Raw genomic sequence first — 12,426 nt, forward strand, 5'->3', positions numbered from 1 at the left:
AAGGCCCTGTATCCAGTTCAAGGAATGCTGGGCAGGGAAGGAGGGAAGGGTTCGCGTTGACAAAGGAGCTCCCAGCTCATCTCACAAGTAAGACTGGGGTAGCAAGCGTTAAAACCGGCTTCTCCTGTTTCAACGGAAAGGTACACGAGGTGTTGTGCTGAGCACTGAGGAGGAGGTGGTGAGTGACAGATCGGACTTGTGGGCTGGGGAGGCCGACTTAAACCCTCAACCAGACGCAGTTGGTCAGAGACTGTTCCCTGAGGAAGGGAAGTTTCAGCTGAGATTGGAAAGCTGAATGGATGTTCACCAGGCAAAGGCAGGAGGGAAGAGTTCTTCAGGGAGTGAGAACAGTACATGCAAAGGCACTGTGGCAGAGAAGGTGAACACAGGAGGGACCAAAAAAGGGTCACTGTGGCCAAATAGCAAGCAGGAACACATTTACTTTTTCATTTGTGCCAGGTGCCATTTTAAAGGCAGCTGATTCACATGTTACCTCACCTAACCCATGATTGCACCTGAACTTGACAGAAAGCACTGAGGCACCAGGACAGTACCTAACTAACCCAAGCTCACTTCAAAGCAAAGAAATTATTTCTTCTTTTTTATCTCCCCTGAAATAAGGGCATGCATACTGGCTGGGGGAGGGGGGAGACATGAAAAACTCGTGAATCAAATTCACTGTGGAGTGAAAGTAGTCAAGCCAGTTCTCACTACAGTCAGTTGAGAGACTAAAACCATCACTTTCCAACTAGGTGTTTTCATGTTGTAAGACGTAACCACAGTGAAATGTTTTGCAGGAGACGATTAATTCCCTTTTTAAGAATCGGTGCCCATGTAGTTAAGTTCAAGTTGAAAAGAACTAAAAACACTTAGTGGAAGTCATTTGAATAATGGTTAAAAAAAAAACTTTTCCCAAATTCCCACAGGAATCATACACTATTTTTATAGGTAGAAAAAAATAAGGCAGAGACAAGCTAATACAATGACAACCTAATCAACAAATGGGCAAAGGACTTGAGACATTTCTCCAAGATGAACCAATGGCCAATAAACAGAACAGATTCATGCCTTCGTGAGTCAACAAAGAAATGAGACACTGTCTCATGCTAGACTGGGGCTCCCCAACCCCATTTCAATGTGAGAGGGATTCCCCCCACCCCCCTGGAACACCACGCAGTTCTTGGGACCCTAGCAGGGTATCCGGAAACTGAGTTCTGACTTACCCACCCAGACACAGCATGGGATCCTGCAGGCGAGGGCTGGGTCCCACAAGACCACCCCCAGGCCGCTGGCTGTGCTTCTAACCACCCGCTACGGTCTAGAGGTTCCAATGACCCCTTAGGCTCTTTTAATTTGCCAGAGCGGCTCACAGAACCCGGGGAATAAAGGACACAAGGCAGCATCCAGTCGCACAGAGACAGGGGATGAGGTCTGGCAAGAGGCATGGAGCTCTGATGCCCTTGCCAGGTGACACTCTCCCGGTATCTCTCCCTGTTCACCACCAGGAAGCTCTACAAACACACTCTTCTGGGTTTCCCAAGAGGCTTCATACTTGGTCACGCCTGACTAAGTCATTAGCCTAGGCCAACTGAGCCTCCTGCCCCCCAACCTCCCCTCCCAGAGTTGGAGACTGAAAGCTCTAACCAACCAACCAACCAACCACAGGGTAGGGCCGGCCCCATCTCTGGGTGGGGTCTCAGAGTCACCTCATTACGGTAACAAAAGACACCTTTAGCACTCCCCGATTTATGGTTCTTTTTTAAAAACCGCTCTCGGGGCGCCTGGGCGGCTCAGTCGGTTAAGCGTCCAACTTCAGCTCCGGTCATGATCTCGCGGTCCGTGAGTTCAAGCCCCACGTCGGGCTCTGGGCTGACGGCTCAGAGCCTGGAGCCTGTTTCAGATTCTGTGTCTCCCTCTCTCTGCCCCTCCCCTGTTCATGCTCTGTCTCTCTCTGTCTCAAAAATAAATAAACGTTAAAAAAAAAATAAATTAAAAAAAATAAAGATAAAAAAGAACCATAAAAAGCCCCCAAAACCAGTATGAAAATACTCCCCACTCAGTTGAAGGAATTTAGCTCCTAACAGACTTTATGAATCACATCTCAGATTAGTAAACAGAAGGTCTATTACCTGGAGTCTGTAGGAAACAGGCCCCTTTTACTGCCAGTGGGAGGAAACAAATGTGACCTTCTTGGAAGAAAATTTAGCAAAAGTCACCAATTAAAGTAATACACCATTTGCCTCAGCGGCTCCGCTGGCAGGAAAGAGCCCACGGGCGCCCTCGCACGGGTGTGCACCAAGATAGGCCAGGAGAGGTGCTCGCCACAGCCCTGCTTAAAACCGAAGTGCAGATGACCTACGTGTGCATCACCAGAGGGTGCATGAGTGAGTTAGGCTGCGTCTGTCCTGTGGGCCAGCACGTGGCCGTAAGGAAGGACGAGCTCTGTGCTGTGATTGTTGTGTGCACTACCACGTGGCCGTGAGGAAGGACGAGGTTTAAGTGAGACCAGCTGGGCAGCCAACAGTGTGCCTGGCGTCACCCACTCATGTTAATGGCCAACGTGTACACCATAGACAGATCACGCGTACGCGATTTTTTGCAAGGATACCTGCGGAAATGTAGACCTTTCCGGCTCCAGACCCTACATGAATGGCTATTCCCCTAACTGGGATACACCAGGAGAAGATGTCTGGGTGGGCAAGGAGTCTAGCTTTGAGCTGGTACAGTCCATTTGGGAAAGGACGTGGCGGGGCTCGGTGCAGGAAGGAAGACTGGAGCCACGTTCGGCATATTTCCAAGCACTGCTGAAATTTCTTATCGTGCACGTGCCTCGTGTGTTAAAATTAGTTGTAAATAAGTTACACAGTAAGAAAAAAGAGATACAGAGGACCCCAACCCTGAGCACCCGAAGCCCATCAGTGCGCGACTCTGGCCACTGTACCATGCACTGCTGCACGCTGGGGTGGGTCATGAGTCCAGAGCGAGCCCGCCAGCTTCCTACGGAAAAGGAGTATTTACCAAAAAACAGACATAAAGCAAGACGTGCTGTGGATCTGGTCCCAGCTGAGTCCCAGCTCCGACTCCTCACATTGGCCTTCAGACTCGGGGGCGGGGGGGGCGCTCCTGCACCCCGTGTGTGCCGGACCCCAGCCCTTGGCATGCACCGCCCAACGCCACCCAGAGGTCTGGGTGCCGGCTCTTCTGCCCCGGGTCTTCCCTTGGTGCCGAGTTTCACCTCCACCGTGTTTGCCTCTGCCTGCCTCTGAAAGGCAAGAGTGTGTAACAACTCCCCCGCTTGGACTTTTCTCATTTCCTTTTCTGTGGAGTTCTTGTCAGCACTGCTGGATCCCTGCACGCCTTCTTCGTCCGTGTCCTTCACGCGGTTTCTCCCGCCCAGCCCCCCGCCCGGCCCCCGGAACCGCAGCCGACAGGCACTGCTCCCGGGTTCTCCCCCACCTTGCGGACTGGTGGGTCCCCGAGCCCTGCGGCCGCGAGCCTGGAATCGGTGGCAGAGGCCTGAGGCTGCGGCCACCTCCCCGGGGCTCACAGGACAACGTCTGTGGCAGCAGCCTGCTCCGTGAACCGGGGCCCTGACTCCAGCCCGAAGCACGCCTCTGGCAGGCGCTTCGGGAAACAGAACACCAACCAGTTCCACCGTGATGCCTGCCATCGCGGGGCCCACGGCAGCTCAGAAACGCCGCAGCTCGAAACCCCTGAACGGCTGACTTCCCCCGCCCAGGAAAGGCCCAGAGAACTTAGCACAGTTGCATCAATCCACACTTCTGGTCTCTTCTTCTTACAAGCCTGCTCTACTGTATTTTTGAGGTCTCCAAATAAAATCTCCCTTCTTTTTTTTGTTAAATTTTTTTTAACGTTTATTTATTTTTGAGACAGAGAGAGACAGAGCATGAACAGGGGAGGGGCAGAGAGAGAGGGAGACACAGAATCTGAAACAGGCTCCGGGCTCTGAGCTGTCAGCACAGAGCCCAACGCAGGGCTCAAACTCACGGACCGTGAGATCATGACCTGAGCCGAAGTCGGACGCTTAACCAACCGAGCCGCCCAGGCGCCCCTAAAACCTCACTTCTTAAATACTATTTCCATGCCCTGATCTCCTACATGTGGCGATATGACCGCAGTGTCATCGCCTCACCGTGCCAGCCAAGACCTGCCTGTGCCCCTGCCACATAAGAGGCTCAGTCCCGTTCCAGGCCCCTGTGCCAACAAGTCCCTCTGGCCAGAGCGCCCTTCCCCCGGACTTACGGGGCTGTCCCCCTCCGACAGGCAGGTCTCCCAGACCACACCACCTCTGGGAAGTCCTCCCTGGCCGCCTAATCTGAAGCAGCCCTTCCGGGGCTCCCCCACCTCATTTCCTGCTTCACTTCTGTGTATGTTCATTCCATCCTGTTTACTCTTTAAATCACCACCCGAAAACACCTTCCTCAGCCTTTTATCTCCATGGCGTCTACACCCGCTGTGAGATCCTTCGTGCGGGCAGGGCTGTCCTGTTGACAAGCCCATGCCGGAGCCGGCCACGGGCGGGTGGCACACGAGACGAACACCTGTTCACTGAACACGAGTGGACACAGTACGCGTGACGTTCCCGCCCTACATTCCTGAAGACAGCATCTGATGAGGTTAAAAATCACCATCAAGGGGCGCCTGGGTGGCTCAGTCAGTTGGGCGTCCGACTTCAGCTCAGGTCACGATCTCGCAGTCCGTGAGTTCGAGCTCTGCATCGGGCTCTGGGCTGATGGCTCAGAGCCTGGAACCTGCTTCCAATTCTGTGTCTCCCTTTCTCTCTGCCCCTCCCCCGTTCATGTTCTGTCTCTCTCTGTCTCAAAAATAAATAAACGTTAAAAAACATTTTTTTTTAAAAAAAAAAACAATACTTCTGTTTCAAAACCACAAAATACTTCAGGAGATTAAAGGATACCTAGGTAGTTCAGTCAGTTAAGTGTCTGACTTCGGCTCAGGTCATAAACTCATGGTTCATGAGTTAGAGCCCAACCTCAGGCTCTGTGCTGACAGCTTGGAGCCTGGAGCCTGCTTCAGATTCTGTCTCTCCCTCTCTCTCTGCCCCTCCCCTGCTCATGCTCTCACTCTCTCAAGAATAAACATTTAAGAAATTAAAAGAAAAAGAAATAAAAATAAAATACAAAGGTCCACCATAATATTAAGAATGACTATCAGTGGGGCGCCTGGGTGGCTCAGTCGGTTGGGCGTCCGACTTCAGCTCAGGTCACGATCTCGCGGTCCGTGAGTTCGAGCCCCGAGTCGGGCTCTGGGCTGATGGCTCGGAGCCTGGAGCCTGCTTCCGATTCTGTGTCTCCCTCTCTCTCTGTCCCTCCCCGTTCATGCTGTGTCTTTCTCTGTCTCAAAAATAAATAAACGTTAAAAAAAAAAAATAAAAAAAAATCACCATCAGTTTTGAAATGCAATCTTGAAAACAGGAGTTGAACACGACAAAAAGTCTCAGAAACGGACGCGGTTCTGTAAGAGCAAGCGAGCTCCTCGGGGCAGTCTGGGAAACTCTGCCGCCCTCGTGTCCAGAAATCGGAGCTCGAGCCAGGTCCGTGTGCTCGGAATCGCTCTGGTCCTGCCACATCTGTGGACAAAACCACGCCAACTACAGACGTGGGAAGGGCCGGGCCCGGGATGTGTCACCAGGCCCCAGGCAAGTCTGTGTGCACCGCACGTGAAGGGAGACGACTCAGAGCAAATGAGGCCCAAGGAAAGAGCTTCAGCCTGGATGGTGATCCCCTGTCCTGGGGAAGCATCAGTGATAAGGGGTCACCGGTGAGAAATGCTGTCCCTTCTGAACCATGTCCAGCTCCCTTGTATCTCTGCCCAAACCTGTTGCTAACAGGTAACCTGGGCATGTGGCATCCTTGCACCGTCAACAATAAATTCATCCAGACTCTAAAATAGAAGCCCTCTGACCGTATGTAAAATGAGAAGAACTGTTTTCTCTACAGGCTGAAAACGTGTCCCAAGATCTGAGAAAATACATTTTTTTAAAAAGCGCTCTCATAATTGCCCAACAATCATTATTACATTTTAGGTAATGTATCTTTCCCCCTCCAGTTAAAAATTTCTGTAGAATCACTAGAACGAAGTAAGACCCTCTAGAAAAGAATGTCAAAAATATAGCTAATACTCATCAGACGACGATGGGGGCGTATGAAAATACAACCCTTACATATAATTGAGTGGCACAACCCCAAAGGGACCTCAACTTCTGATTCTCTGACCTCAGGCATTGACATTATTCTACGAACAACAACAAAGCAGCTATAATAATGGAGAACACTGGAGCACAGACCAGTCACGTCTGCAAAACACATACGGTGGTTCTTTGATGAGGTCAGTCAGCAGTGACAAAACACATATTTGGTTCCACAATTCAGTTCAACCCACGTGTTACCTCCTATGCACCGGGCACAGAGCTGGGATGATAAAGTCATAGACACCACTCTCAAGGAACTTAGATGGAGACTAAAAACAAACCAAACAGAGAAAAAAGATTTGCTGAATCTAATGTGTGGAGTCGTCAAAAACGGACAGGCACCAATGTCTCCAGCAGTGTTGCTGGCACTTTGCACTTTTTCCAAGAACACCATCCTGCAGTTCACAAAAGACAGCAGTGTGCTAAAGAAAAGTGTTCTTTTCCTTTTGGAATCGATGCCAAATAAACCATGCTGGACAAACAGCATCAAGTAAATTGGTGATGTTTAAAAACAATGTTTCCAATATAGAAGGGTTTGCGTTACTACAAAAGACAAAATAGTAAGCATCGCGTCCTATAAAAACACACAACCGCAACACGTTATGTGTTTCAAGATCCAAAGAGGCTGTAATAGGAACAAGTTAACAGTCACGGAAAGGGTTACACACTGAACAACCAAAAAATTTTTATAGCAGCTGTATTATCTGATGTCTTAAGAAAAACCTTTTGAGGCCATGCCTCTTTTTCACTCCACAAATTTCCTGGTGCCAGAGGAGAGGGCGTGTGAAATCATCCCACTGACTAGAGGCATTGATCTTTAACAACTTGTCCACAAGTGTCAGCAGTGGTATTTCTTCACTGAACAGGGTTTTTAAAGGTAAGACCACACCACGGTTTCAGGAAATGCCGAGAGGGCGCCCAGGTTTCGAATCCCAGGAAGCGAGTTTCAAATCTGGGCTGTGCCATGGGACCTCGGGCAAGCTTCTAAACAACCCTGGGCCTCAGTTTCCTCCTGTGTGACAGAGAACCACACCTCCCATCTGCACTTAGATCAGCAAACGTGTGACAAGTTTCTTAGGCATTGCAGGCATTCTGTAAATGCTGGCAATTAACACGGTTGTTACTGCTACCTCTCCTCTACCTCCTGGGTTTGTGCAAAGTTGATGCTCAGCGGTACTCAATTAGATTCAGTAAAGGCCAACAGGAAAAGTCACCTAATAACCTATTTTTTAAAAAACCCTCATATAACTGTCTGGCAATAATCGTTATGACATCTGGGGGTAATCTATCTAGTCTTTTTCCCCAGACGAAGAATTGCCTCCAGAATTACTAAAGCTAACACAGAAGAGTGCTCTCTATTCAGCCAGAAGCCAGTCGGGGAGGCAGACACGATGAGAAGCACAGAGGTAACTGAGAACACGACATACGCAGAGCACGGAGACGCTGACGGCAGTCGGCACTCCACAAAGCCACGCAACAATGCGAAGGTACGTAAAGCTGCTCAACCGTTCACTTAGAAATGGTTGACATTCCGGGTTTCACATGATGTGTATTTTTCCACAACGAGATAAAATAAAACCACAAGAACTCCAAGAAGTCAGGGCTTGGACAACCTTGTGTCCTGGGCACCCAGAACGCCTCCGCACATTCCAGACCCTCTGTAAATACTTGGTGGATGAAAAGTGGAGACCACGGGTCTGGTGAGGGGACCTTCATACCTGTTCTGGTTTCGACCTCAGTGCAAGCAATGTGCCGTGACGGTTTACTGCTGACGCCCAGGACATCAGCGTGGTTCCCAGATCCCTCCACGCCGGTGGGCTCTCAGTTCCCACCAAGATACCCATGTGTCAACGAAAAGCAAGTCGGGGGGGCTGCGACCTGACCGGCGCTGGAAACGTAAGCAGGGTCTCCCTGGAATCACCCACGGCGGATGGGCCTGGAGCGGCTCGTCGCACCGGCGACACGGGCAGACTCAAGTACTCAGGTTTCCCGTCCACAGCACGGTGCCAGACCTTCACGTCTAAAAACGGGCTTCGAAGCTCAGTACGAAATTCCAGTAAGACAAAAGTGTTAGCATTCATTCAGGTCCTTGCCGGCCCGAGAAAGAATATGACCTGGCGGGCTATCCGTTATTGCCGCCCACTAAGCGCAGCCCTGGAAGGAGGGTGCGGCGACCTATGAATCAGGGACTCGTGGCCCAAACAGGTCACCGTCCCAGCTCCTCGTGCTCCCCTGCCGATCTCACTTTCCGTCCCCGTCCCCGAGACAGATGAAAACCAATGCTTTCCAACCTGTCTAAACTCACCTGTTGAGTCAGCACTGTTGTTTCCTGGAGACACCAACTTCCGTGCATCTGGAGCTCCTGTAAAAATAAAAACATGTCCTGTGATGAAAAAACATCTGATATTTATCTGAGGCCCCTGGCATCGGGTGGTGGTGCTGCGAGGGGGAAGGCGGATGTCCACAGCAGGGTCCACTTTTGCCACTGTTGCTCTGAAACGTACCTTTCAAGTAAGTGTCAGTAAAAGCGGGGCCGTGTGACTGGAGTCCTTCAAGACAGAAAACACGCAGCTTACGTAACCAACACTCACACAGTACTTGCTATGCGCCAGCTACCGAAAAGTCTGTCCACCTGCCCGCGGACACGGCGAGGAGCGAGACAGAAACCAATCTTTGCTACTGACCCCTCTGCTCGGCCGAGCGCCGTGGACCGCCCGGGAGGTCCTGCACCACCAAGGCCCCCGACTTTGGACAGCAGAGAGCAGACGACCTGGGTAGGATTTTCTTTTTTTCCCCCATCTCACCTCTGGCAAACAGCAGTCTGTTCTCTGTATTTTAGACTTTGTCATTTTTTGCTTTGTTCATTTGTTTCTTAAAGTCCACATGTGAGTGAAATCATATACTTTTCTGACTTACTTCACTTAACGTCATACTCTCTAGCCCCATCTGCGTGGTTGCCAAGGGCAAGAGTTCACTCTTTTTTACGGCGGAGGAATATTCCATCACGCGCGTGCGCACATCTTCTCCGTCACCTGCCGAGGGACACTTGGGCTGCTTCCGTATTCGGGCTACTGCAAATAATGCTGCAGTGAACATAGGGCTGCATGCACCTTTTCAAGTAAGTGTCGTTCTCTTCTGATAGACATTCAGCAGTGGAATTGCTGGCCATAGGGTAGTTCTATTTTTAACTTTTTAAAAAAAAATTTTTTTTAATGTTTATTTTTGAGACAGAGAGAGACAGAGCATGAATGGGGGAGGGGCAGAGAGAGAGGGAGACACAGAATCGGAAGCAGGCTCCAGGCTCTGAGCCATCAGCCCAGAGCCTGACACGGGGCTCGAACTCACGAACCGCGAGATCGTGACCTGAGCCGAAGTCGGACGCTCAACCGACTGAGCCACCCAGGCGCCCCTATTTTTAACTTTTTGAGGACCCTCCATACTGTTTTCCACAGTGGCTGTACCAGTTTGCATTCCCATCCACAGTGCATGAGGGTTCCTTTCTCTCCACATCCTCACCAGCACCTGTCTTTTTTGCCTGTTTCTAGCCATGCTGACAGGTGTGATGTGGTTTTTCCTTGGGGTTTTGATTTGCATCTGATGAGTGACGTTGAGCATCTTTTCGTGTGTCTGCTAGCCATCTGGATGTCTTCTTTGGGGAAATATATATTCAGGTCCTCTGCCCATTTTTTAATTGTATTGTTTTGGTGTTGAGTTAACTTAAGGTCTTCATCTATTTTGGATATTAGCCCCTTAGGATTTTCATTTTTAATTGCAAGCCTTCTCACAGAAGTACGATTCTTTTAATTTCTAACTAGTACTCTAAGATTTGGAAAAAGTTTAGAAGAATTCTATGCCCCAGTTAAGCAACTTTTCAGAGGGGTTTATTCAACCCAGCTCTTGGTATCATGGAGTATAAAATATACACATCACATAGGAAGAGAGCAAGTATATTACCCACGAAGATAGCCCTCCCCGACCCAAACACCCCTCACAGCACAAGGTACGCAGTAATGAGTCTGAAGGATCTATTGTCACTGTGTGCGCACATTTCTTTCTCTTAATGAACTATTCCATTTGGTGCGAAGGTAAATCGGATGATCAAGGCCTGCAGACCGTCCTTCTCCCGTGTCTGCTAAGAGCAGCCTTGAGGGGGGCACTAGCATTCACGGACGAGTGACTCCTGGTGAAAACGAGGCAGTGTCCCAGCGGCGCGTGTTCGCCTCACTGTACCATCCTCACGTATCCGGCAGCTGGTATCGAATGCTGGCCGATATTGGGAAGAACCTTCTGCACGCCAGGACTGCGGGGGAGCACGTGACTGGCACTGGCTCACCCAGGCCTGCCGACAGGTCCTAGATAGGAATACCATCGTCAGGGCCAGGAAGGGAGGTCCAGAGAAGGCCACCCCGCTAGAAAGGGGCAGAGCGTGGATGGGGACCAGGCTGCTGGACCACAAAGCCCCTGCGTCGAAAACCAACGGTTGATTTTCTGCTATAAACCTGCTTCCTTCCCAGGCTTCTTGGCTGTTGTGTTTCCAGTTGTTCACACCCAGACCAAGAGGTCATGCCTGGACGTCTCCTCTTCCCCACTCCCTCACCCAGTCCTCTGTTAGCAAAGGGGTTTCAGTTCCACCCCCAAACAGATAAGCAATACACGCACTGTCTACACTCCCAACACGCCGTTGTCTTTCTCCTAGGCTACTGTTTCTGTGTCCCTGCCATTGTCACTCTTACGAGGCATCATTTCCTGGCAACCTTTTTTGCTTGATAAAGACACAAAAGCAGATGATCTTTGCAGTTCGAGGACCTTCTTCCTTTTTGCAGCCAATTACTTATGAAGCAGGTACCGTGGGTAGGCAGGTTTTGCATCCTAGGAGACAAAGATACCGAGCACCTAACTACAAAGAGGCTGATGCTTTCTGTGACGGAAACCCAACATTAACATACAATAATGTGCTGAATGGTAGAAAGTTACATTCATCAAGTGGTTCAGACTCACTGGGGATTAATTTAATCCCCTAACTGGCTGCCCAGGAGGGTGGTGTTTGGTGCCTGGGACTCACTTTAGAAAGTCCCAGTTACTAGGAGTCCCTCCCTGAGACTCGCCGGGGCTGAGAAATGTGAACTATGGCTTTCCTGAGAGTAGACACAGGTCATCAAGAGAGCCGCAAGTGGCCATCTCCGGGCAACCTGTTTGAACTCTTGACTCCCGCGTTTCTGGAGCCACCTTTGTTCTTGGACTTTTCTGTCCAAGACTCAACAGAGTCCCTTCTTCGCACTAAGGCTGTTCAAGGTGGGTTTCTGTGACTTACCACCAAGGGTCCTGATGGACGCCGCCCCCATCTATCCTGCTTGCCGCTTCGCTAACATGTCCACAGCCTTCCCCACACCTCCAACTGAAGATATTTACGAAACTACAGGGCAGACTGAAGGAGATTTTAAACAAGAATTTCAATGTTTTGATCTTCTCCTGCAATATTCCAGGTAATAGCACATTGGAGACTGAAGCATTATTTACCCGCACAGCCAACACCACCTAAAGTGACCTAATGGCAAAATGGTTAATCAAGGGTTTGGATTTTAATCTCTGAAATCAAACATGTATGAATATATTCATACTTTAAATACATTAAGTAAGGTCTAAGCCTCCGTTTTTTTCATCTATAAAATGGGAAGAATACTGTCAGGATTCATCAGGATGAGGATTATCCTTTTTTTTTTTAAATTTTTTTATTTTTTTTATTTATTTTTTTATTTTTATTTTTTTTTATTTTTTAATATATGAAATTTACTGTCAAATTGGTTTCCATACAACACCCAGTGCTCATCCCAAAAGGTGCCCTCCTCAATACCCATCACCCACCCTGCCCTCCCTCCCACCCCCCATCAGCCCTCAGTTTGCTAGGATGAGGATTATCCTATTAGCATGACAGGACGTACACAGGAAACTGCCTGCTGAAAACACTGTAAAAGCCCTAGTATGACTGTTTTTTGTTTTTTTAAGTTAATTTATTTTTGACAGAGACAGAGTGCAAGCATGAGCTGGGGGAGGGCAAAGAGAGAGGGAGACACAGAATCCGAAGCAGGCTCCAGGCTCCGAGCTGCCAGCACAGAGCCCGACGTGGGGCTCGAACTCACGAACTGTGAGATCATGACCCAGGCCAAAGTCGGACACCTAACTGACTAAGCCACCCAGGC

General features: G+C 49.7%; 1 protein-coding gene across 1 annotated transcript in view; it reads right to left on the reverse strand.

Moving 5' to 3' along the window:
• The window catches only part of TMEM123 (transmembrane protein 123), a 57,826-nt gene that overhangs the window by 43,823 nt on the left and 1,577 nt on the right, over positions 1-12,426 (reverse strand). Inside the window, exon 2 of the mRNA XM_042959189.1 lies at positions 8,535-8,591. Within this exon, the coding sequence (XP_042815123.1) occupies positions 8,535-8,591 (57 nt within the window). The remainder of the gene's footprint in view (positions 1-8,534; positions 8,592-12,426) is intronic.

Source organism: Panthera tigris, chromosome D1 (assembly GCF_018350195.1).
Source record: "Panthera tigris isolate Pti1 chromosome D1, P.tigris_Pti1_mat1.1, whole genome shotgun sequence".
NCBI classification, from domain to species: Eukaryota; Metazoa; Chordata; class Mammalia; order Carnivora; family Felidae; genus Panthera; species Panthera tigris.